Here is a 25,957-nt window from a genome sequence, read left to right as displayed (position 1 = left end):
GCGTTAGGAAGTAACAGGCTGGATTGAATGAACATCTCCCAAACCATACTATTTATGGTATTTGAGTTCCAAAAAGTAAGTACTGTTAGCTTGTCGGAGATGCTACATAAAAAGGTCTTCCCTTAAGAAAGGTGGTTAAAGTTTTATGTAAGGAAGATAAAATTTACAAGAGAAATCAGTCACTTTGCAAAGAATTAGAGTAATGTTTTCTTCAGTTTGCTACATAATGTCAAAATGAGTGTTAAAGGGAATTTATTCCTATCTATTACGTTAATAAGTATGAATTTAAATTTTATGCACAAACTACCATTCATTTTCTGACATAAAGAAAAGGGTAAGAGGAGGGTATTTAGTGCTTCAACCCTTATACAATCTTTTCCTGTCCTTTCCCCTTATCTCTGGATTCTTTTAAAATCCAGAAGCTTATGGATCTCAGTTTTAAACACAATGACTGAGCCTTCAGCAATCCCAGAAGTTCATTGCCCTCTGAGTGAAGACATTTCTTCTCATTTCAGCCATCTTTTGTGTGAGACTGTGAATCCTGATTCTAGAACCATATGCACACTTAAAAGAGGTCACATCTCATTCTTCTAACTTTGAGAGAATAGAAGATCAGCCTAATGTCTCTCCTCATATGACAGACATGCCATCTCAGGAATCAATGTAATCAGTCTATTGAAACTTTGCTGCATTTAGTCTAAAGTAAAGCAAGCTATCTTTTTATTACAAGGGGAGACCAAAAGTGTGCTAAATACACCAGATGTTGTCTCTCCAAGATTTTATATAATTGTAGTAAGATATCTTTGCTTTTGTACTCAAATGTAATGTGATGGTTTGGCATATTGTTTCTTTTGCTCATAGTAAACAGAGAAAATGGAACCCATATTTTAGATTTCCTGATATGATTGTGCTACCTTATCAAACTGACTGAGGGTAGTCACGTGACATTGCTTGGCCATGGGAGAAAGAAGCTAAGTGGTCCAGGGCAAAATAATGCCTTCGGGGGAGAAGCATCTCTTGAGGTTTTCCCATTCAATAACCTACAAAGTGCCAATAAAGATTTATCTAACTGTGAACAGCCATATAAGGTTTCTACAGAGAAGGTTAAGAGGTAGGACTAGAGAATGTCCTCAATGCTGCTGTGCCATTTGTTAAGATCTATAATCCAATGTCCTACCAGAGTTCTATAACCCTTGATTCTGCCATAATACAAAAATGTGTCTGTAGCTTTACAAACTTCATCAAATCACTCCCTAACTTGATGTTTCTTTAACATGCTAAGCCTCAATTCTTTGAGCCAGTTTTGCTAAATAGGATATTTAGTTCAACGGTCAATGTATCCAAACTACAAGAAAATTGCAAGGAGAGTTTGTGCTTATAGGTTATTGAGTTACTGGATGATAAATACAGAAAAGTTCAAGCACTCACTCCCAGGTTTCTGTGAAATAATTTACATGGGTAATGGGAAGGCTGCTTAATATTTTTGAGTCATGGTGTTCCTAACTCTCCCAAGAAAAAGCAAGAAGAAGCAAGTTTACAAGTTCTCTGGTAGCTAGTTAAATCTGTAAGCTTGCCAAAGCAGAAGTAATATCTACATGTTATTTTAGTTTCAAATTCCTGGGAGGGCACATCTCACCCAACCTCTCATGGTACCAGAACACATCCTAGATAGTCAGGAAAGCTCACAAATGCCTCTAATTTCTGAGGAGACTGAAGAGAGCTGGACTATGCACATCTATACTCAATCATTCTACAGATGCACATTATTACAAGCTGCATCGCTGCTTGGTATGGAAACTGCACTGCAGCAGACAGGAAGGCTCTACAGCAGATCATCAAAACTGCCCAATACATCACCAGCAACAGCCAACCTGCCCTCAAAGATGTATATATAGAAAGGTGCTGGAAAGGGCAAGTAACCTCATGAAGGATCTCACCCACCCTGCTGACGGACTGTTTGGCCCACTCCCATCAGGGAGGAGGCTACATAGCATCCACGCCAGGACCACCACGCCCAAAACCAGTTACTTTCCCCAAGCAGTAAGGCTGATCAACACCTCCACCCATTAGCCCACCACTACATAATCATTTCCTGTCAGTAACCTAATGCACAGTTACGTTCTGTGCCTAGCACCGCTTTATGGACATTCAATCAATATATATATAAGCTACCTTATATATTTATATTTATTGTGTTTTCTTATATTATTATTGTTTTCTTTATCTTTTTGTGTTGCACTGGACCTGGAGTAACAATTACTTTGTTCTCCTTTACACTTGTGTACAGGAAATGGCATTAAACAATCTTTAATCTTGGTTTGAACTGCAATCGGTAGAAATTTCAGCAAAGGTCAATAATTCTTGCACCATTTGCTTCAAACATTTCGATTTTAGTATAGCAGAAAAAAAATCAGTTTGCATTCTAACCTGCACTTGGAAGTGAATTAAAATTTTGCTTACCAATGCAGTGCTTGTCAGTGTAAGTGTTCCTTCTGTGACAGAACTTAATTTGCATAGCATTTGTAGGCTGGATTCCAGTTATCAGCTACAAGATTTTACAAACCGGTTAAACAACTCGTTTGGAAGAGAGTTTGTTCAAGGAGAAGTGACTATCTAATTTGGGCTCTGTTCCAGATAAATAAAGTTAGGCATCAAGCTTTCTCACGGCAAAATTGCTGAGAATAAGAGCAAGCTGCCAGGTGTGGTGTTGAGTCAATGAAGTAGGATGATATGAGTAAAGGAGATTTAAGTTCAATCAAAGTTGGGCACAAATGTAGAGGAATGCTATCCCTACATACAGAGGCATCATGCAGATTAGGGTGTTCTTTTTTAATGGTAATGGCAGGGGAACTACTAGTGTTGTCCAGATCATTTGGTGAATACATTAAACATGAGGAAATGGAAACTTTTCAAGATTAGGTACTTGGAAGTTGGCGTTACAAATTTTTGTCTGGCATTTCAAATTGCTCCTGCTGCATTTGTACCACAGTGGAAGCATTTTTAAAATCTCGGCATGTTAAATGAACCTCTGTTGGTACTAATGTAAACATTCTGATGAGTATCCAAAGATATGACCTCTCTGTGACCCCTTAACCTTGCCTGTAATTATTTGTTTGAAGACAGTATGAAGTTCCCATGCTGAGAGGGACTATAATGGTTTGCAGCTCTGTGTGCAATTGTGTACGAAGGGAGCAAGAGAGACTTTATAATAAGGAGACTACCAGATGTAAATAATAAAAATGGTTGGGGGTAAAAAGAAAAACCTAGTAATTTAGTCCAGCCCATTACTTGGAGTACGCCAGGGAGAGATGAATGGGGGAAGGGTAAGAGGAGGGTGCATTACTCAGTGATGTGATATAGGAGAGCATGAATCTCTCCTCATCTGGAGTTTTTTTTGTGTGTGTCATGTGCACACACCATTAGTGGCTCTTGGGAGGAGAAAAAACAGTCTTATCTGCCTGGTCTGATAATCTCAATTGGCCGTATTCTGATTGATAAAAGGGAGTATAGCTACAGAGCTTTGAATCAACTCCCAAAGGAACACAGTACATTAGCCTGCCAGTGAGTCTAGTACAGAGAAGGTTACAATGCTCAAAATGAGCAAGTGTGGACACCAAAAGTTCTGAAGTTTAATTTACACTATACTTACAACCCTTTGAATACTGGGAGCACCTCTCCTGCCCCGACAAAGAAGTGAACCACATTTTCTCAACATTACAGCACAAAGCACAATTTAAATAAAACTGATGATTTTCAAATGTAAGCATCTGATTGAACTTTACAGCAGAGGTCTATGTTTCAGATAGTCACATGTGGATGTGCTTTACTTTTCCAGTTGATTCAAATCAAAGTGTCAACCATGATCTATGTTAATCAATGTACCAACAACTTGTATTTATATGTAGTTTCAATTCACTTCAAAAGCACAATATCAAACAAATTTTGTAACAAACAGCTTGTGGAAAATCTAGGGCAGGTGACCAGAAGTTTTTGTCCAGACAAGTAGGTTCCAAGGAAGGTCTGAAAAGATGAAAAGGTTTTGAGGAGACTTTCCAAACATTCAAAAACATTGGCACTGAAGACATGGCTACCACTGTTAGAGCAATTAAGTTTGGGAATACTCGGTAGGCTAAAATTGAGGGACATAAATATTAATCATGTTTATTGTCATTGACATATGTTGTGAAGTTTGTTATGTTGTGGCAGCAGTACAGTGCAATACATAAAAATTACTATAGGTTACAATAAGATATTTTAAAAAAATAAATAGTGCAAAACGAGCAAAATAGTGAGGCAGTATTCATGAGTTCATGGACCATCCAGAATTCTGATGGCAGAGGGGAAGCAGCTATTCCTAAAATTGAGTGTGCGTCTTCAGGCTCCTGTACTTTCTCCTTGATGGTAGCAATGAGAAGAGAGCATGTCCTGGATGGTGGGGGTCCTTAAAGATGGATGCAGTGTTCTTGAGCCACCTTTTGAAGATGTCCTCAATGGTGGGGAGGCTAGTGCCCATGTCTACAACCCTCTGCAGCTTATTTTGGTCCCATGCATTGGAGACTCCATACTAGGTTTATAATGCGACCATTTATAATGCTGTCCATGGCACAGCTGTAGAACATTTCCAGGGTCTTTGAGTTTTCATCCCATGGAAAGAAAAGATTGGAGGAGATTATAGACCATGGAAGGATTTTGAAGAATTTGAGAGCAATCTATAAATTCACCAATAACACAACCATTGTTAGCAGAATCTCAAATGGTGACAAGGAGGAGTACAAGAGTGAGATAGATTAGCTGGTTGAGTGGTGTCACAAAAGTTTTACACTCAACATCATTAAGACCAAGGAATTGATTGCGGACTTCAGGAAGGGGAAGTCAGGAGAACATACAGCAGCTCTCACTGAGGAGTCAGTGTTGGAAAGGGTGAGCAGCTTCAAGTTCCTGGGTGTTAACATCTCAGGTCCTGGGCCTAACATATTGATGTAACAATGAAGAAGGCACATCAGTGGCTGTATTTCATTAAGAGTTTGAGGAGACTTTGTGTGTCACCAGAGACTCCAGCAAATTTCTACAGCGTGAGAATATTCTGACTTGTTGCATCACCATCTGGTATGGAGATGCCAATGCACAAGATCAGAAAAAGCTAGAGATGTTTGTAAGCTCAGTCAGCTCCATCATGGGCACTAGCCTCCGCACCATTGAGGATCGCTTCAAAATGCATTGCCTCAAAAAGATGGCTTCCAACATGAAGGACTGTCACCATCCAGGATGTGCCGACTTCTCATTCCACCATCAGTGAGAAGGTATAGGAGCCTGAAGATACACACACAATATTTTCAGAACAGCTTCTTCCCCTTTGCCATCAGATTTATGAACATTACCTCATTATTTTGTTCTCTTTTTGCACTATTTGTTTAATTTATATATATATATTCTCATTGTAATTTATAGTTTTTAATGTACTGTACTGTATTGCTGTCGCAAAACAACAATTACCACAATATATGTCAGTGGTAATAAATCTGAATCTGATTCTGAAGATGAGAATTTTCAAACAAGGTATTGCATAGTCAGGATCCAATGCACGAACAGAGACAGTGTGCAAACAGACGTATGTAGCAGAACTTTGGATTAGCTCCATTTTGGAGGGTAAAACAAGGTACACCTAAAAGGAATGTGTAGTTCAGGTATAGTAGTAGCAAAGAGTCTGAATGAGGGATACAACAGGTGAGCTTAGGCCAATTAGAAATCAGTACACTTGCTAAGGGCAAAATTGCAGTCCAAAACTCATCTTGGGGTCAAAAATTCCATCGTGGTTGCTAAGGAGATTGATGAAGGTAGGAAAAATGGTAGAGAGCTTCTGACAGGAATCAAAGCCTTGGTAATTCCTAAAAATGAGGTGGGGTAGGTTTCTGCTGATGCAGTAGTGGATATCAGACAAGCACTCTGATAAGTCAGAGATGAGAGAGGCAGCACTGAGGTGGAGTTGGTTGTCATCGGTGAATGCATAAAAATGGACACAGTGCTTTCAGATGATGTCAGCAGTGGACAATAAGAAAGAGTGAGAGACCAGATGTAAGTACCGGAAATGCAGAGGGAAAGAACTCTTTAGCTTTGTTGCAAATAGGAATGGAATTGGCTAAGCTTTACCCTGCCCCGTTGAACAGTAGTGGAGGAAAGTGGCATGGTCAGTCATGCCAAAGGTCAAGAGAAAAGCAAATGGGTAGCTTATCTTTGTCAAAGACACAGAGGGTATCATTAATGACTGCTACTTGAATATTAGACTAGAGTGCAAATATATACAACTCGGAATATCATTTTAGGTTCAGTTTACAAGGAGGGTGGGTGGTAGCCTTCCTTTGATAATGGGTTTGCTCAGCCTGGACAGGTAGTTTTATCTATAATGATATAATGTGTGCTGAATAAATCAAAGTGCTGTGATAATGCTGTGGTATCACATGTTGCACCAGCCCTATTTGGTGACACTGAATATTAATGGGACAGGTTTAATCCCCCTATTTCTTTCAGCCATACTCCCAGAACTAATGTCAACAGTGGCCAAGGAGAAGACTGTTCTCTCTTCCCTCTCGGACACATTGCTTAGATTTAATTGCACAGGAGAAAATGGGGAGGACGGTCCAGGGAAAGGAGTGCTATAAACAGATATAAATCTTAGAACAACAAAGGAAGATAACTGCCAGCATTTACTATCAAGAGTTATTTACAATTTTATTTGCATAAGGTCATACCAGCACAAGTGGTGCATGCAAGTTTGATTTCAATGTTTAACCAAAGTTTGGATAGGCACATGGATGGTAGGAGTATGGAGGGCTATGGGCCCAGTGCAGGTTGATGGGAGTAGGCAGTTTAGATGGTTTCCACATGGACTAGATGGGCCGAAGGGCCTGTTTCTGTGCTGTATTTTTCTATGACTCTATACATTACTGAAACATTGCAGTTGAGGAGGCAAACAAGAGCAACTTGGCTGTGGACGACAATATGATAGTCCCATTTCCCCCTCTTTCCGTGGAGTTCTTCCTTCTTAAAGAATGTATACTTCTTCTTTGAAAGTCACCATTGAATCTTCTACCCCAGTAAATTTGTTCATCTGTAAAGAGCTGGACCCATCTAAATTCTCTTCTCCCACACTCCTACGTCCCAACCTCCCCCCCCCATCCCCTTCTGCTCAAGGATCACTGAGAAGAAAACTGGGTGCACAATTAATCTTTAATAGGCGTTAACCTTAGTCTCTGCCTGTCATGTGTCACAATTTGCAATTTTTGGAGCACCCTCACTGGCAGTCAAGCATTCAGGCCGTCAGTGCTGCCCTGTAACTGGCCAAAGTTCAACGGATTGGTCTTATTCTCCAGTTTGTCTTTCCGCATGGATGAAAAGCCCTGCTTTTGTAAAATACTCCATCTACTGGCCTCAGTGAGAATAAACTGCTGATTCAACCTCAGGAAAGGCAGCAATTAGACTTTGGAACTTAGGGATGGAAGTCCAACAACTGACAATGATTCAGATCCAACTAAAAAAAACCAAAAAGCTAATGCCTCATCTGAAAGTTTTTATTTGAATATTGCAGTTGTAGCGTTTCCTATAAAACTTGTAAATTAAATCTGCAGTGGGTGTTTGTTTTGACCTGTTTCTTTGCACGAGACCTCCATTTAGACATGTATTCAAGGTCCATTGACTCAAGTCAGAAATACATCTGCAGATACTGTATCTGCACACAAACTTAATATTACTTTGTTTCATCCTGTGTTTCAATAATGGCAAGTGCGAACATGGGGGTAAACTGAATTCCGTCTGGATCTGGTAATCGTAACTGAATTGTTCTCATTCTGCACAGGGTCACTTTGTGCATTCTGACTGTGGAACAGATGTTTGTTTACTGATGATTTGATTTAATGATATCTGCACTGCTTGTTAAAAGGACCCTCACCATTTCCCTGAAGAACATCTCTTTCTTCAGTTGCTTAGCTAGTTTTAATGCCTGAAGCAGCTTTTCAACTAGAGCTTAGGCAAGATAAGTAATTGTGTTGGGTGACATTTTTTGACAACAAGATAAAATGCGAATCTTTAGAGGATTCTTCCCTTCAATAATTAGTATATTGATAGAAAATATTTTATAATGCACTTGCTCAAATATTGGCAAGATTATTGCGGTTCCGTTAGAAGGTCCATTCTGAAAGAAGAGTGCTTACTTTAGAAAAATAATAATGTGTTTGACAATGACTATTTTACATCAGAAATCTGTCATAGAATTGTACAGTTCTTTTTTCTGGGCTCCTGGTTCATTCTTGTTTTTTCCTCCCCATCCCCCAATTTCACAGCTATGAGACATTTGTTACATGCCATTCGCATGAGTTGTATTTCTTGCTCTAAGTTGGACATAAAAGTCAGTGGAGTAGAGTAGTTTGGCTCCATTTCAAATGCAAACATTTGGCCCCTGCATAGCGATTGCTAACGTTTTAGATAGCAAGAAATGTAAAGGCTTTTTTTTCCAGGGGTGGGGGTGGTGGTTGTTGAGAGGGGATCAAGAGGTGTGGCTGCTAAATTGAAGCCAGACCTGCGATGATTAATTTCAAATAGCTCTCGCAATGTAATTTTTATCCGGCTTTTTGAGAAGAACAAGAAAGTGGCAACTTTCAGGTAACAGTGATGGACCATCAAACTGTATTGGTCAAACCAGAAGCAAAATGCAAACTTGGCACCATTTTTCCTGAATTGCAGCATTTTGATGGCACACAGAAATTGTCAAACTTTTTTTTAATATATAAGAATCTATAACAATATGTTCTCTAGAAAAGTATTACTTTTTAAGCTCTTAATGGACTGGGGGGCTCCACTTCCATTTTAGGTCCTTTTGCACCACTTTATTACCCAGAGTCAAAGTGCATACAGTATGTATCTTTCATCACAAAATCAAAAGTGTATGTTTTGACCCGTGGAACGAAGTTGCCTGTCTACCTTCACTCACATTTTTTAGTGCCTCCATTGCTGGTGGGCATGAACTGTTTTTTTGTGCCCTGGGTGTGGAAATCTCAGTTGAAAAGGTCACTGTTGCCAGTCGCTAACCTCCAAATGACCCCTTGACTTTACAGTCTGAAACTGCAGGAGCTGTGAAGGAGCAGGAGCCTTTCTGTACCGGCACTTATTTGCTGCTGTGGTGATAAAACTTCAGACAGCCTAATTGATGGGCTTGCTGACATAACAATACCTTGTGAAAGCAGAGAGTGGCAAAGCCTGGTCTTCATTTACAGACAGCTGGAAGGGGTGTTACAATTTCTTTCAGAAGAAAGCAAGCTAGCTGAAGCAATGAACTTTTACCATGTTTGTGCCTCTTGTGCAGACAGACATTTCATCTTAAACACTAAATATATTAAAATGGTTGACCATAAGAAGACTTTGCAATCAACAGATGCCATAGCGAGCAGCTGATTTTACTGTGCCTTTAATAAATCAAAATGAGAAAAAATTAAGTGTGTTTTCAAATTGAGGTGTAAAATCAACCCTTTTCCTGTTTGTCTTAGGTTCATTAATGCCAGGAGAAGAATAGTACAACCCATGATCGACCAGTCAAATCGAGCAGGCAAGTCTCAAGTAGTTACTGTATTCAAGTCCCGCAGGCACAAATCTTCATCAAGTTATTCATCAGGAGTTCCTTCACCTGGTAAATAAACCCAGCAGCCAGGCATTCTGGGAGAGCTAACAACCCAGAATTCCAGTGCAGGGGGAAACCTCACTAACTGATACCAACTGGAATTTCCACCCTCACTTTCCCAAAGCTGCTTTGATTTCTTGTTAATGATGGTAATTGGGCAAATATACTTGCACCACAAATAGTTTGCTGAGTGGGTGCTATTGCTGCAAAATCACTGGTTGTCTCTCTCAGCCACTGGTGCTTTTCCTTACTGCTCACAACTCCTGGGAAAATGCACTGTTATTATGCCCCTGCTGCTGTTTATTTTACTGTTAATTATAGCTATGTATCCTTTAAAATGATTGTGGTTAAAATAAACTGAAACACAATACCCTGGTTAATAATTCTAAAATAAAATACAAGCCTGAGTATCAAATAGTGTTCCCTTTCATACACTATTTGACGAGGAGAAGAAAATATAGTCCCTCATTAACCAGTATAAATTATTTTCTTTATTTTTTTAATCTTTCTGGTAAGAATGTTTAATTTCAGTCAAATCACTCGTTTTAATTTGGCTCACATACAAATTTAAGTCTGTAAGCATGTTGTGCAGACCATGGAGTTGTGTGCTTCTGCATTGCCGGAAGCTTTATTGAAGTCTTTTATTGTCACTCACACTGCTTTGATTTGATGTTGATTTACACCCGCTGCTTTACTTCAATATGTAAAGTGCTTCTTATTTCTGTGAATTGTGTACAACTTGTCAAATGTACTTCTTGGGGATCAGAATTGTTATTGTGCTGTGAACAGGATAGGATGGGCAGGGGCTAAAGTCTGAATTTCTTTGACAGCGAGAAAGAAATTTGGTTTTATTTGTCAGGGGAGTAAGAGTTAACCTCAAAGCTGCATGACAAAACTCAGTAAATTCAAGATGGTGTGGAGAAAGTTTTCCTCTCTCACTCTGGAAGGCACTGACTCTAACTGGGATTTGGATCCACAGGTGCCTTCTGAGTACCTTCCCCAAGTTTCTTCATGCGTGAGAGGCATCGCAGTCAAACCCAATGCTATCATTACCCAAAATCAACACACACATACACTCAAGAACAGATTATTGGAAAGAAGCTAGGACGGGTAGGCTTGGATGCTTTTTTTCCCAATTTTTCCCTCCTGTTCCCAAACCCGGGAAAACTATTTTTAATGTTCCTTCCTTGGCTGAGGTGAGGGAACTCACCACAAGCTACAGTTTTGAGTGTAAAAAGAAGAATTGAACAGCTGTAGGTGTAGGGGTATGGAGCTGCCTTAGGCATAATGGGCTGAGTGGCCTTCCATTTTGCTGTGAAAATCACTGATCCTATCAATCTGGGCTATAAATGTCAAAGCCGTACTACAGCATGCATTTAATAAGTTAGAGATTTAAGGAACTGTCTGTTTAATTTATTTTTAATCATCATAAATTGCGTACTATTCATAACACTATTCTTAGTTTTATGTAATTTGATGGTATTGATTGAATAAATCCACTAAATGTTAGGCTGGATGTCTTCATACTTAGAGTGCAATTAAAGAAGGTGTAGACAATAGTCACAGTTAATTATCAGGGGACAATCAGGGCACAATGCCTGATTTAGTAATCTTTAATTTAAGAGGCATTGACAGCACAAGCAGGGGAAAAATCTTACCCTTGGACAAAATAAGTTCCCAGATCTTCTAGGCATTGAGGAGAGGAGCTACCGTTGTTTATACCTTTGCAATATAAAGTTGCACCTTTGAGTTGCTAAGAATGTTCAAATCTGGAGAGATGCTGGGTTGTGGGGTAATGGTTGATGGCTTAATTTATTTCTTTAATTCCATTCATGTTTTTTTGTGCGACAACGTATTGTGTTTGCTGTTTCAGGAGTAACTGCTGATTGTTTGGTATGTCTTTTCTTTCTCCTCTGTGTCTACGTTTGACTACAATCAGGTTTTCTTCTTGATCCTTCAGTAAGCCAAGGAGCAGCATACAGTCCAGAGGGCCAGCCAATGGGAAGCTTTGTATTGGATGGTCAGCAACATATGGGAATTCGGCCTGCTGGTAAGCCAAATGCAGTTGGCCCACATTTTAAATGAGGCATCATCACTTCCTCCCCCCCTCTCATCCACGTCACCTGTCATGTCCTACCATCACAAGGTTTTTCTCCTTGCCTGCTGCCTGCCTTGCCTGTCTTCTTTGCACCCAAGGGGAAACAAATCTTGCAGACAAGAGATTTGTGAGGAATTTGTCCACCCCACGGATCCTAAAATACAAAAAAAAAATTTAAAAGGGGTCTTTTTCACTATCTACTAGTCGACCTTGCTGATTTTCTGGCATCTTCTTGGATTTTATCTCCCTTCTAGGACCTATGAGTGGAATGGGCATGAATATGGGCATGGATGGGCAATGGCACTACATGTAACCTTCATCTAGTTAACCAATCGCAAAGCACGGGGGAAGTAAGTACAACTAGGCTGTTTATTCTGTCTATTACTGTAGTGCATTTTTTAAAAATTCCCACCCACCCATTCCTCCATTTTTTTTTGCCTTGCCCGAATTTGCATGCTGTTCCAGTGAAGGGCCAGTTGTAATTATTTATCTCATGGCATTTGACACCATCCCTCAAACTGCAAAAGGTCAGATAACTAATTTACAGTATCTAGTGCAAATTAGGTCTGAAGTCATTTGGATTAATTATGAAGCCTAGAGATTCAAACTCAAGCAGTGGATGAGCAATTGGGACATTTAGGGGAAAAGAAACAACTTAAGGGCACCCAATTGACTTAAGAGAAATTAACCAGGCTTCATGAAACGATATAAGCAAGAAGCGAGACTGTCCTTTGAGTGACATAAATCTGTCAGGAAACGATTGATTCACAAATTATCTTATGTAAAGATGAAATGTTGCAGTGTGCAATCTACAGTCTGGATGTAAGGCATTGGAAATACAGCGTCTCCCTCATTGGAGTTTCTCCCCCCTCCCTCCACCCCATGTAGGCACATCCATCACGTCCTGCGGGAGATTTAAACAAAAGAGACAGGAAAGTAAAGAGAACCAGTGGCAGATATTAAGAGATGACTGCAAGTGAAGGAATGGATTTGCCAGTGAAGCTGATTGGCTGCAGTCTAAGTAATCCATCAGCTGGAGTGTGTCCAATGTCTGTGATGTTTGAGGAATTCAGATACAGCAAACACCAATACATCACATCGTTGAGGCATCAGACCATGAGGTTTTATTTACTGAAACTCTTTGTGAACATTGAGTCGAATGCTTACATCTAAAATAGGAGCAGGCTATTTCACTATTAAATCGCCTTCAGTCTTCTTGCATATTCTGTTGTCAGCAAATGATCTTTCCTGCAGTCACCTGACTGGATTGTTTTAGATTGCTCATAGTTTCATGTAAGATCTTTGAGGGGGTTACCATAATGTACCAGCAATGGAGTCAATTTCCTTCTGCCCTTCCTTCTCTGATGCAGTCAACAAGAAATGTAAAAAGCAATGTTCCCTAAAACAGTCATTGAGACAACATTTTCTCAGCTTGGATAATTCTTAATATAGGCCATATAATTTCTGGTCTGTTTAATTACATAACATATTTTATGCTTCATAACCAATTACATTAATGGCTTAATACAAACAATATTATCCTCCCTTTATTTGATTATGCAGCCAGACAATATGGTATATTTGGTACTTAATTATCATCATCCAGTGAGCATGCTGCTGTGCTAGAATAAACAGAATTGAGTTGGACATATTACACAGTGCAGACTGTGTTATTGTCTCAGTATGGTTGTACCAGTGTGGTTACTACTCCTCTACAGAATTACTTAACACAATGACAACAGTATACAGGTCTTTAGATACCAGTTTATGGTATCAAAAAAAAAATCTGTGCGCAATTCTGTTGGTAAGTTCTAGGCGATGAAGAGAGCTAAAATTGTAACCTATGATTTCGACATTGATCGCCAATTACTTTATCTTAAGATTAGCTGTAGCAAGATGGGTGATCTGATCAGATTGACATTTACTGACAGGTCGTTCTCACTATGCCCACATGCCACACTCTGAGACCGACAGATATGACCTCACCGCCCCCCCCCACACACACCCAATCCCCCAGCTTCCTTCTGTGCTTCAAGGAGTCCAAACAAAATGCATGACTCAAATTTTTTAAAAAACTCAAAAAATACACTAGGAAACCATTTCACCAATTTTCCTGAAAAGACTTTTTAAAAAATTTGGATACACGGAGTGATAAAAGAGAGGGATATCAAGTGCAAGAGATCTTCTGCACACTGATCACATGTTATGTTTCTTTTAATAATCTCTTCTCTGGTTTTACTTAATTTTCTTTTTTTCCTGTCATTCCCTGTATTCTTTCTGCCTGAAACTTGATCCTTCTTTTTCATGAACCTGTGACCCATAAGTAAGATTGAACACATGGTGATTAAATTAATCATTTTGACTTGTCTAGTGTGATTTATTATTAGAAAATTCATGTGATTATGTAATACATCAATACGTAATATATCAATATAACTGCAATCCAATATGTATAGAGATGTATGTGTCCTGACCACATACAAACAACTATAAAGACATAAGGATAAGTTTTGTAGATATTTTTTAATGTTAACATATTACATTTGTGTATTTTTGTCTTTTCAGGTTTACAAGGCATGCCAGGGGACTATGTATCTCAGGGCGGTCCTATGGGTATGAGTATGGCACAGCCAAGTTACACTCCTCCCCAGATGACCCCGCACCCTGCCCAGTTAAGACATGGACCCCCAATGCATTCCTATCTCTCAAGCCACCCACATCACCCGGCCATGATGATGCATGGAGGACCCCCGCCTCACCCTGGAATGCCAATGTCAGCACAGAGCCCCACAATGTTAAATCCTGTAGACCCCAGTGTGGGGGGGCAGGTTATGGACATCCACGCCCAATAGTATAAGGGAAAGAAAAGAGAACCACAAATGTAAGACTAACTTTTGAACAGATGTTGACACTTAATGGAATTCCAGACGAGCTGTGATTTTGTTTTCTCTCAACGTCAACAGAGGACCAATGACAAGCCAAGGCCAATGTGACGTCAAAGGCCTTCTTCACCTGAACTTATCTCCAATGTTAAGTTCCTCTGGAAAAGACTGAAAGATTTATTACTACTGTAGCATAAATATAGGAACTAAGTTAACTTGTACATTTCTGTTGATCACTCTATTTCTGTTGCTTCCAATAGTTTTTAGAAAGAAAGTTATCCTTTTTCCACACTATGTGTGTTGTTCCCAAAATGGTTGTCCTCGTACAGCAAATGGAGTCGTGTTTCTGACCAGGTTGTCCAAGTCCAGCCAAGCTGCCATAGAGGAAGAAGCTTAATTGAAGATCTGTAGACTTCCTTGAATGTGGTACTAGGTGAAAAGTTTTATGAATGCACTCATATACCTGATTTTACTGGATTGAATAGGACCTGCTCGATCCAAGTGAAGGGCCTGTGTCTGATCATGTCCTAGACTGACTCTTCTTCATAGAGCTTGTTGATGGAACACTGAAGATGAAGTAGCAGCTTCCTCCTATGGCTGTGGGTCACAGCATTGAGAAAATTTTGTCACACAAACTATTCAGAATGCTCTTGGGTAGAATTTTCTTAATGAAATATCCTTTAGCTGGTCTTGAACCAAAAGAAAGACCTTTTTAAATGAACTCAAACTGCTTGGAACAAGCAATGGCTACAAAAAAATACTGTAACATACTTGGTACAGAGAGTTCAGTATATTAATTGTTACATGTTAGATATCTATGTGTTTACCTCAATGAGAAATGACGAATGTTTTGCTAGTATCAAATCTGCTGTGGAATTGGTATTGTATGTCAATGAATTCCTTACTGTTATCAGCACGTGTCACTAGAAGAAAATGCTGTTTCCCTTGCGAGCTTTGTCAGATTACATAAATACTTGTATGAGGACTGTGACGTATGTTTAAAAGGTGTTCAGTCACAAATGCAGTAATAAATATTTCATTTTTAGATTTTTTTTCTGTTTGATAACACACCTGGAATGACTTCAGCTTTCTTGAGACTTTCCAATGGACTCCACAGGAAGTGTCTGCAGCTACAGGACTTTTTCTGTTTTATTTTCATTATTGTTGGGTTAGTTCAGTCCTGTATGGTTCCTTCACATTGTTTGCTGCTGAAAACAAGCAGTTGATGTGAAGCTTTATGTTTGATCCTAGAAGCTGGTCATATTTGGAAGATATGTTTGCCACTTGTTCAGACATGGCCACTATTTGATTCAAAAGCAGGAAGAATTTGTTTTCTTTCCGGGAAACAAGAACTGGGGCACCTAGGTTCACTTGAAAGAAGTCTGTGGAGTATTTAAGAGGGTTTATATAATATATATACACAGGGTATCTTCTGTACAAAAAAAAACTTGTGTTATACAGCGTTTTGTACACAACATTCATCAACAGACTAAGATTCCCAATAAATTTACCAATATCTTGGTCACAGGTATGGGGTTTAATAAAGTTCAAAAATGTTACCAGCTGACGTATCCAGCTTTCCAGAATTTTCTGTCTCTGCGTGTTGAGATGATTTCATCCATTACAAATCCCAGAAGTTGACTTCACTGGTAAACGTCACGGAAGCTCATTTTAAAGGGGCCAGTCGCACGCCTTCCCCCATCTAACTCGCTCCACCCCCCCCATCTACTTCTCAGTGGTAGGATGCAAAATATCAGTTAATTTCAAACCGAATCTACCCCCCCCCCCGTCCGTAAAGAACAAACGGACCGAATTATCCCAAAACTTTTGCAAAGTCAGTATGGTGGCGGGTGGGGGGAATAATGGTATTTATGGAAATATGGAAAGACAGATTGGCCAGCATTTGACGTGAGTTATATTGTATCTAAAACCCTGGAGGTTTCTCCTTTTTGTTTACAGAGCTTCTTAATAAAAGTCTATTTAAAAAAAAATCAGCCTGGGTTGATACCATGTAAACGTGTTATGCAGAGGTTAACGGGCGAATGTTTAGACATTTTACAATTGTGCTGAATATTTTGGGTTGCGGGAAAGATGCTTCAGCGTGGCAATTCCAGTTTGCAAGCTGCAGGAACCAACCCCGCCATCTGCTGTGCTTAACTATAACATTTTGGAAACTCCCCTGCTTAGGAATTAAGTTATATTCATTTCATATCCCGATCCATTTTTTTTCCCTCCGACCCGAAACTTAGGAGATGTCGCAGTTTCAGTCATGGTAAAGGCGCTTGCTGCCTTTTCTGTTGAAACCTAGATTCCAATGATCAAACTAATTCGCGGGTTCAGACTCATTGTTCTTTCATCTTTGCTGGGCCCTCCCAAAGAGTCCCTAGAACGTTCTCTTGCTCATTTACTCACAGGGAGGGTTTTTGTTTACAACCCTTTTGCAAAGTGATCAGTCTCGAGATCCGAGGCCAAGTGCCCATGTTCGTAACCATACTTCCCCTCATCAACCCCTGCATTTAATTTCATTCTGAATGCTCCCACTGTTTATCTGGCGTACCTCCTTCTGAAGTGCAGCGAGACCCGTTGTAAGTGTAAGAACAGCGCCTGCGCCCAATTGGGAAATATATTTCTTCTCTTAACTTTATTGTTAATGAACTTAAAAAAAAATGATGGGCGAGAGATACGAGACATATGCCTATCGTTGCATCAGGGTCTGGGGGTTAATCAGTTATAACAAACGATTTTAACCTGAAATCTAAGGTGGAATTGCTGTTTTCCACTTGTGTGTTTGTTAATAAATTTAAATAGTAGTTGCTTCTTGAACGGAGTGCGCTCCGACTTGCAGGTCAAGTTATTAATTTCAATGAATGGTGCAAAATGGAAAAACTGGATTGCCGTTCAAAATTGAAGGTCCTCTTAGCCCATTTGTTCTAAACTTTAAAATCACAAAGGATGACGAATAAATCTGGTGAGTTTAGAGTATTCTATTGCATCTTTCCGTGCTTTTTAAACCTGTTTGTTAGGTGGTTTGATTTTCACCTGATATGGAAAAGCCATTTAGCAATCCTTATTGGGGGTGTATTTGTGTTGAGTAGAATGTGCAAGATTGAAGACTTTTAGCAAATACAAAGTTGATATATTTGTCCAGAAAAAAAAACGGCGTTTTGTGCTGACGGGAACGATGCTGTTCGCTGGATTGCCTGGTAGGATCTCAGAAAGCGGAAAGTTTGATAAAGATTTGGTATCGACTACACGGCTAAATGTATTCTCGGGGAAATTGATTAAAATGAAACAAGCAGTTCCACTAAAGTAACTTAAGCGAAGAAATCTATAAAAATCAAAGTACAAAAAAAATACCATTTACATAATTGACAACTGCAAATGCAAAACTATTTTTTTCACCAATAAAAACAAGAAAAGTCATCACATTTCTTAAGAATTGATTGCCAGACGCAGACTAAAATATTAGGGAAATAAATGACCAGGCCTAACGCTTAATTTCTGTTGCTACAGACTCGTTTACACTTAAGAACGTGTTAAAACCAGCGAAGGGGAAAAAAGCTGTAAATTTGAATAGCCTGTATAAAGACTTTTCTGCATTTTGGAATTTTTAACCAACCATTTTAGCTGTAAACATGTTACTATGGAGACTCCTTGTATCCCAACCCCTAGAGCCCAGAGTGGGTCAGAGAAAACGCCGCTATTTCTGGAGATCATTTATCACTGTCACCAGATAATGATTCCCGCAGCAACCTCCTATTGATGTTTATAATTGCATTATCTCATATGGAATGATCAATGAAAACAGGAGCCAGGCATGGGATAATCGGCAAACGCCTCCAACAAAACAAAACTTCTTTGCTCTTTTCAAAAGATAAGCAAAAGAAAAATCTCTTTACAAACTCGATTCACGTTTGGGCTTAGCTTCAGTTTCAGAAATCCAAGAAGGTTACTGTGCCGATGTCTGAAAAGTCCGCAGATAACCAACATGAACAGGAGAATAAGAATCAATTCGGATTGTGTTACCGCCTCTCACGGAAGTTATGACAAATTACCTGTGAACGCTTTCTCTGAGGATACTTAGCTATTATCTCAGGGCCCAACTAAATCAATGCAAATAAAAGCTCGGACTTCACCGGAGTGACCCTCGGCGTGCGTGCGCACGGGATCGCCTAAAATACATTTTGTTTTGCCATAAAATCTGCTAGCCTTGATTTCAAACTATCAGTAGTTAAGCGTATTCTTTAATTATGTCCAAGGAAGGCTTCTTTTTCGGCCTCAGGGGTACTTCTTTGATAGATCTCCTTAAAATATTTACCAGTTGAAAACGAATGCGAGTATTTTTTTTCAAAACAATTGACACTAATCGACAAGTTTGACTTTGTGACAAGTTATTCTTGAAGACACATCCTAATTAGAATATTAGTCCAAAGTACAGACTAACTCGTTTTAATATTATGTTTTGGGTCATTTTAACTATCTGCGGAATGAAATCCTACTGGAAGAAAAAGCAGCGCTGCATATTTATCACACGTCAATTGAACTCTGAGTCTATATATTACCATTCAATGCGCTTTCCTTAAGCGAAATCGATGTCATGCCGAAAAAATGACTATCTTTCGCCCTTTTTATATGTTTTGCATCCGCTGTGCGGTCACATTTAACACTGAATTGCCTTCAGTCGGAAGCCGTTACGGTTAGAGCAAGAACTGGCAACGGGAGTACCGAGGTTTACATTAAGTTTGTGTCAAATCCAAATTTCTGCTTCACTGCTGATGTGCTTTAGAAATCTTTATATATCCGTCGGTATGGTAAATTATTATTCCTGTTGACCTAAGCTGGATGTTGTAGACTTATTGGTATTTTTTTCTCAGTGCAACGATGCTTGTTTAATAGTTTTTGATTGTTCCCGGAAATGTCAGACCGTCTTTAAGATCAGGTTTTGCTTTGCTTCCAGCTCATTTCTTCTTCAACCTGCACATAATATATTGGTTTCAAAATCGGTCTTCACTGTATCTTCCTGCAAATTGGACTCCAGTCATTTTATTGTGAATACAATGGATTATCTCCCAGTGCGTAACTATAGGAATAGCGTATATCGTTACCTATTGGGCACCACGTCAGTTTATTGAAGAGTAAAGGAAAAAAAAGTGCAAATTGAAGCCGATAGTATTCTATATTGGTCATAAAATATACAAATATAAGTGACATCAGTCTATATTTGTCTCTGCATACAGATCACACTTTGATGCAGACAGTATGTAACAACATAGCAAACCGCACTGAGAAATATTGAAACCAGTGCAAAAGACAACTTATATCATGTAAACCATTCAATTGGGGCTCGCGGGAAATAGAATTGACTTGAGTCACGTTTTTATCTCCTTTATCTGTTTAAGGAGGCTGGATGAGCTTTTATCCAACGGATTATATATGAAGACATTTTGAAATACATTACCTTGCAATGTGGATGTAAACAGTATGATTCGGGATGTCGGCATTTGTAATGTTACTGCGTTATCATAATTGAAACCGTTAGCTTAAAGATAAGAGGCAAATGACAGGAATGCTGAAAGAGCCTGTATTCCTGAAGTACAATCATTGTTTCATCAGTAAATGTGGATTTCCGGGCGGCACAATCAGATTACTGTATCTCCGTTCTTATATCGAACAAGTTAAAAAAAATAAAAATAAGCGTCAACAGATTATTCCCCACAGGAAGCTCCGAAATATTTTGCATAATTATCCCTAGTGCGTAAATGCCAACTCTTATTTGCTTTTGACCAAGGCCGGAGGATGGAGATGGAGGTAATGAATGAAGCCTAGATATTATTTGTAGTATTTTCCATCTTTATAGGTAACGTTTCTGGCTCTGTGGAGACTCTGATTTGCAATAAACATAAAGAAGAAATGCAGAGGAACGAATATCATTAAAACTCTTCCGATGTACTGACTCAACAACACACTCGTTATTCAAAAGTGCTTCTACAGTGGTGTTTTTAAAAAATTATAATTGAAAATAATTTTACAAATAAATGCAAATAAAGTTTAAACGGACATCATTTCCCCATTAGCAATATGATTTATAAACTCGCATGGCCAATCAAAAGTGTATAGCGCTTTATGCGAAGAATGCTCACTATCAATATTACAAAAAATATTAAAGCCGGCTGCAACACGCAAAGCGCCGAGCTATTAGAAGTACTGATTAATAACTAGCAGGATATTGTTCACAGCCTTTTCTGCCCGACTGCCTTTTTGAATTAGAGACGGTTGCACACTCTCCAGTGTGTCTACCTCTAGTCTAGAAGAAATGAATGACGGATATTTTTCCTCGCTCTCCTCGACTTAATGATGTAAATATTCTAATTAGTAAATCACACTGCTCAAGGGAAGACCGAGCGATCGAATCGCCCTCCCGCTCCGCAAAAGACGCTGCAGTTTGCCTTTTGCTTTACTGATGAAAATGTATTTTTTTAAAAAACAAAAGAAGCAACATATAAAACTTGAGATAAAGTTGAGCCTGCAGCTTTCAGCTGAGGAATCTTGGCTATATCCAATCTGTTCAGATTTAATGAGAAGCCTCGGGTGCGAAGTTTAGATGAAGACCCTCTTTTTCCTCATTAGTTTCTCATCACTAATCTTGGGTCTTATATGTCTTAAAGGTTGTCAACATTTGACCAATTCCGTGAAAAAAAAACACACAACTATAGCTCCAGGAGTCGCAGTGCACAGCAAATAAATCGTGTTCGAACCAGCGGAACTAACAGGCGCAAAAACGTTGATAATTTATCGTTTTAAATCGTTGTTATTACCTAGCAAGCATTCAATTTTTCCCCTCAATGCAGAATAAAAAGGTTATAAATATCCCGCGGGTAGTTGGTGGCTAATGCGGGTATTAATTGCATAAAGATTTCATGATAAGTGTAAGTAAAATCTTGGATGGAGAGCTGGGCTGCGCTCGGGATCTGGATGGGGGAAATGAATATTCGTCAGCGATGAACTGGTGGTCGCAGGACACAGCAAGTGGAGGGAGCGGCATCCGAGCGCCCCCTACTGACGCACCCGGCCGCAGCGAACGGAGCCGTGAAGCTGACCTGCAGCCCAGCACGTGGGGCAGAGCAGTGGACGGCAATCGGTGCGCTCCTAATGCTGGTGATCACGGCAGTTTTACTCCTCAATTACGTGCACACACGCGGGCGCGCATCACACACACGCACACTCACACAACCGACCACAAAATGCACGCGAGAATTTGTTGAAATGCAGACACAGGTATTTTAGAAACCTACCACTTTTCTTTCAGGAATACTCTTAATAGTTTTAACATTTGGTTTCTCCCACTGTAATAAAAACTAGTGTGTACTGAGCCTATCAAGGTGCAGTCGCGACTTTCTTTACAATCAAATGGAAACCCTGCGGTTCTCTGGAACCTTCGGCTTGAGAGGGGTTGGGTGGGTTGGAATGGCTGCAAATCGCACGTTCAGGAATCGACCGGATTTCTGCAGTGCAAAGTTACTGACATTCTACCTGAAGGCAGCCCGTGGCGTCGTAGCTGAAAGTTAATATTCTGGAACATCAGCGAACCATAGTGTCCGTCGAATCTCTCGGGAAGGCGTGTTCACCTGTGCAATTAGTCCAAATATAGTTTATCAATAAAATACATACCTGGCCAAGCAATGTTTTAATACTGAATGCTGTCCTGAAGGGAAGACTTTTTTAAAAAAGGTGGGCGTCCAGTTTCACTTAAATTTAAATGTCCTGTTATTTGCAAAGTACGAATTCCAACAACACCGCCGTGAACATAAATCAACAAATTGCACAAAACACTGCGTTTAGTTTAATTTTTAAAAAAATTATAAAAGGCTGATCCAATTCTAAGCCACGGTAAAAAAAACAATCTAGGCAAGATTTGTTTGAATACAATTATGATAACGTATTCAAATGTTCAAAGTACATTCCTATTACCCATTGAGGACAACTGTCATTTTCCCAAGGATTGGTCAAAATTAGCCACCAAGTTGCTTTAAAATAATAAGCAAATAACAAGGGCGTTATCAGCACTCGGAGTTTATATATCAGTCTTGGCACTTCACTACGACCTTCCAGATCACTTAAAAGCATTTTTGTTTCGCGAAAACCGTGAGGATCACAACACGACTCACTCATTTCATATGACTGGTACATTCTATTGTTAGCGTTCATACTTTAGTGATTGTAGAGGTTTGTAGGATAACGTCGTACTTGTGCAAGATACCCTATTCAATACGGTGCAGCAAATAAATAGACGTATTTCACAGTGAAGATGTAGCACGTTTTACCTTGGAACGACTGAAGATATAATCTGCGGCATTATCTCCCGTGGAAAATAAACAATTTCTAGTAATATAGAACACTATTTTGTAAACTGTAATGCAACATTTTATTTTTATTTCCGAAACGTTTAAATAAATTCAATTTAACTTATTCTCAACCAATTTAACATCCAATTTTCTTTTAGCTGTTTTAACACAACTGAATCAGTACACGTCTAATTTGGGAGGAAAAGCAGAATAAAATAACATAAAACGAACAGCCAGAAGAAGAACTAAAAACTCAGTAAACTAACGGAAATAATGATTTTTCAGATCGGGTAATGCAACAAAAGAATCACAAAAATTCGAATTACTGGACAAAGTGCTTTACGGAAAAATCAGGTAAAATGTTACCACTGTGCTAATAATATTGTGAATAATTATTGCCTCTATTGGACATGTTACAAGCTATTTACAACATTGATATTAATTAGTTACAAATAACATTTCATTCAAAGTTACAGCCAGTGCAAGTGTGAAAACTATGCCTTCAATCAAAAAAAATCAGTGGAAAATGTGATCCAGAGTAACTTTACTGGTATCTTTGTGTAATGGAATCCCAGTCTTATGATTGTTTTGTCTGACAATTTAAGCAAACAATTTATAGGTTTTGATGAAAAGCATAAACATTGGTACAGATTTAAAAAAATGTTGGGAGCCTTGTTAGTCCTTTTTCTATCCACACAATGGGGAGTGACAGAATGAGATCAGACTACTTTATTCACAAAGAAAAAACTTGGTTTTTCGAAACCATGTTAAACAACCCCTGGTATTTTAAAAAAAAATAAGGAGACATTTAACATTAAGTGAAATGTTTAAATGACAACAACATTCAAACATTTGATTTAATCTTTTTTAAAAAGTTTTAAAACAAATGGTATCAGGTAGCAATATCAAGTACCAAACCCTTAATACCAATGACAGAAAATAGTAATGTACTGGAAATGGATGCTAGAGGAAGTTTTACTGTGAAGCTGCATTTAGCATTGAGGAGACCTAGTTAGCAACTGGAAGCATTGGTGCTGAAAAGCAATAGCTGGTGTCAGGAACTTTTTTAAGCTTTGAAGACCGCAGCTGACAGCAATATATAGTTTTCTAATAACAGTTAGTGGCGGGGGATAGCTTACCCTTCATGAAAAGTAGCACTGTACATAGCTCTTTAAATTTTGATATCAGAGTAAATTAATCTTAAATGACTATTTCATAAGTGAATTCAGTAACTGATTGAGTTGGAAAATGGACACAGAAGTACGTTACAGTGTTTTAGAGCGTAACTAGCTAAATGAACATAGGTTCTTGATAATTTATTCCCACCTTTTCAATGTTTACTCATGTAACATCCCAGCTATCTATTCCACTTTAGACTTGCCTTCAGACCCTTAGACATTTGGAACTATTTAAATTATAGGCAGCACAATATATATGTATGCTGATGCACTGTGGAAATGTTTGCCAAATCATTTTCCTAAGAGAGAAGAACAAATGAATCAACATTAAATTAAAACTTTCAAGATTGGCTTGCACTCTCAAATATTTACTGTTGTTTCAATACCACACCCCTTCATATGAGAGGAGAGATCAGGCAAGAGCCATAGGTTCTTCCTGGCTATGGTGATACGCAAAATGCAGTCACCACAGAACAGGAACATTGCGGAAAGGGAAAAACAGTGCTAGCACTTTTTTTTAACCTGCTCCCTATAATACTCAATGCACTCCTTTCTTCCGGGATGCTGTCAAAAGGAGGGTCAGAGGAGCTGGGGCCTACAAAACATGAGTTTACCATTCACTGTGTCTTGAGCAACACTCATCTCAGTCACCAGTGGAGAGGAAAAGGCCCAGAGTAAAGTCATCTGGTCATCAGGCAGAAAGCAGATCAGAGCCAGTTCCTGAAGTGAGTGACAGCGAGTGACAGGCTGGCTGTGACTTGAACTTTTGACTTTATTTTTTGCAGTAAAATGGCCAGCTGCTTGAACAACTGGTTAAACCCTGCCTGTTCTCCTTCACCAACCACCACCTCGAATAACTTACCTAAACAACAAGCAAGGAGAGCAAAAAAAAACAAATGAAATGGTTAATCAAAAAGCAGGACAGGATACCTTCACATTCATAGCTTTCACAGTAACTACTACATCCACATTATCTGCCTTTCCCATTTTCTATATAATAAGTGATGAAAGAGTTAATTATACTAAAGTGCAATTCAATTCTCATTGGGAAGCTACCCCTAAAACCTCCAAGTTTCTGACATAATAATTTAGCATTCTTCTTTCCTGGTTACAGATTTACTTCTGAATAATTGTATTTAATTTTACTAATGTAGTTAAACTTGTCTGTCAAGAATCATGTGCTAGATTTTGAGGACCATCTTGTACTGACATGAAATCAACAGAAAATGTAAGAGAGAATGCTGAAAAACCAGCTCCGGCCTTACCTTTTCCCTCAAGGTCACCAGCCAATCTCTGAATGACCTTAGTTTCCTAAATATAATCCACAACAGCCAGCTTGATCCATGCTGATGAACATTCCTTGCCCACTGCAACTTAATTTGCTCAGTACAGAACTGACTGGTATTCAGGAAGCATGGGTATGTTTTCCTCACTCTATTTTCTAGCCCGGCTCACTGTCATCACTTCATAATCACTCATCACCTTCCTGTTTGCTCGCTCCTCTCTCTTTGATCCAGCCTCTCTTGTCATTTGAAGATGTATAATTAATAATATTGCTAAAACTTTTTTTGTACTTCCTTCTCAAAACAGAATTTCAACTGAACTATTTGCAAGTATTTCCTCATTTCAATCTGTTAGCAGACAAGTGTTAACTACTTTCATATTTAGACATTTCTATCTGGATTAGACCTACCATTGTATAGGAATGGTCCCAAATAATTCAGAGATTGGTTCAAGTATGAGATCCTCATTTTGCCAGCTTTGTCATTGACATTCTTCTAAGCATCAGTTTG

At 39.0% G+C, this 25,957-nt stretch overlaps 1 protein-coding gene and 1 long non-coding RNA gene across 11 annotated transcripts in view; one reads left to right on the top strand and one right to left on the bottom strand.

The window, feature by feature from the left end:
* meis2a (Meis homeobox 2a) overlaps positions 1-15,557 on the top strand; it is a 112,240-nt gene extending 96,683 nt beyond the window's left edge. For 2 of the 9 annotated variants that reach the window (XM_063050848.1, XM_063050834.1), the window contains 4 exons: positions 9,534-9,592; positions 11,625-11,714; positions 12,017-12,112; positions 14,328-14,467. In XM_063050848.1, the coding sequence (XP_062906918.1) occupies positions 9,534-9,592; positions 11,625-11,714; positions 12,017-12,075 (208 nt within the window). In that variant the 3' untranslated portion in view covers positions 12,076-12,112; positions 14,328-14,467. Of the gene's footprint in view, positions 1-9,533; positions 9,674-11,603; positions 11,715-12,016; positions 12,113-14,327 lie in introns of all 9 variants that reach the window. The other 7 variants (XM_063050842.1, XM_063050825.1, XM_063050823.1 and 4 more) reach the window with 4 other exon arrangements.
* The window catches only part of LOC134348056 (uncharacterized), a 39,083-nt gene extending 13,535 nt beyond the window's left edge, over positions 1-25,548 (bottom strand). For both annotated transcript variants that reach the window (XR_010018343.1, XR_010018344.1), the window contains exons 1-2: positions 25,430-25,548; positions 22,175-22,269 (exon numbers count right to left, since the gene is read on the bottom strand). This is a non-coding gene — a long non-coding RNA (uncharacterized LOC134348056). The remainder of the gene's footprint in view (positions 1-22,174; positions 22,270-25,429) is intronic.
* Positions 25,549-25,957: the final 409 nt, after the last annotated feature.

This window comes from Mobula hypostoma, chromosome 1 (assembly GCF_963921235.1).
Source record: "Mobula hypostoma chromosome 1, sMobHyp1.1, whole genome shotgun sequence".
Taxonomy (NCBI): domain Eukaryota; kingdom Metazoa; phylum Chordata; class Chondrichthyes; order Myliobatiformes; family Myliobatidae; genus Mobula; species Mobula hypostoma.
The sequence above is the reverse complement of the archived record's forward strand: the minus strand, read 5'-3'. Positions and strand labels throughout refer to the sequence as shown.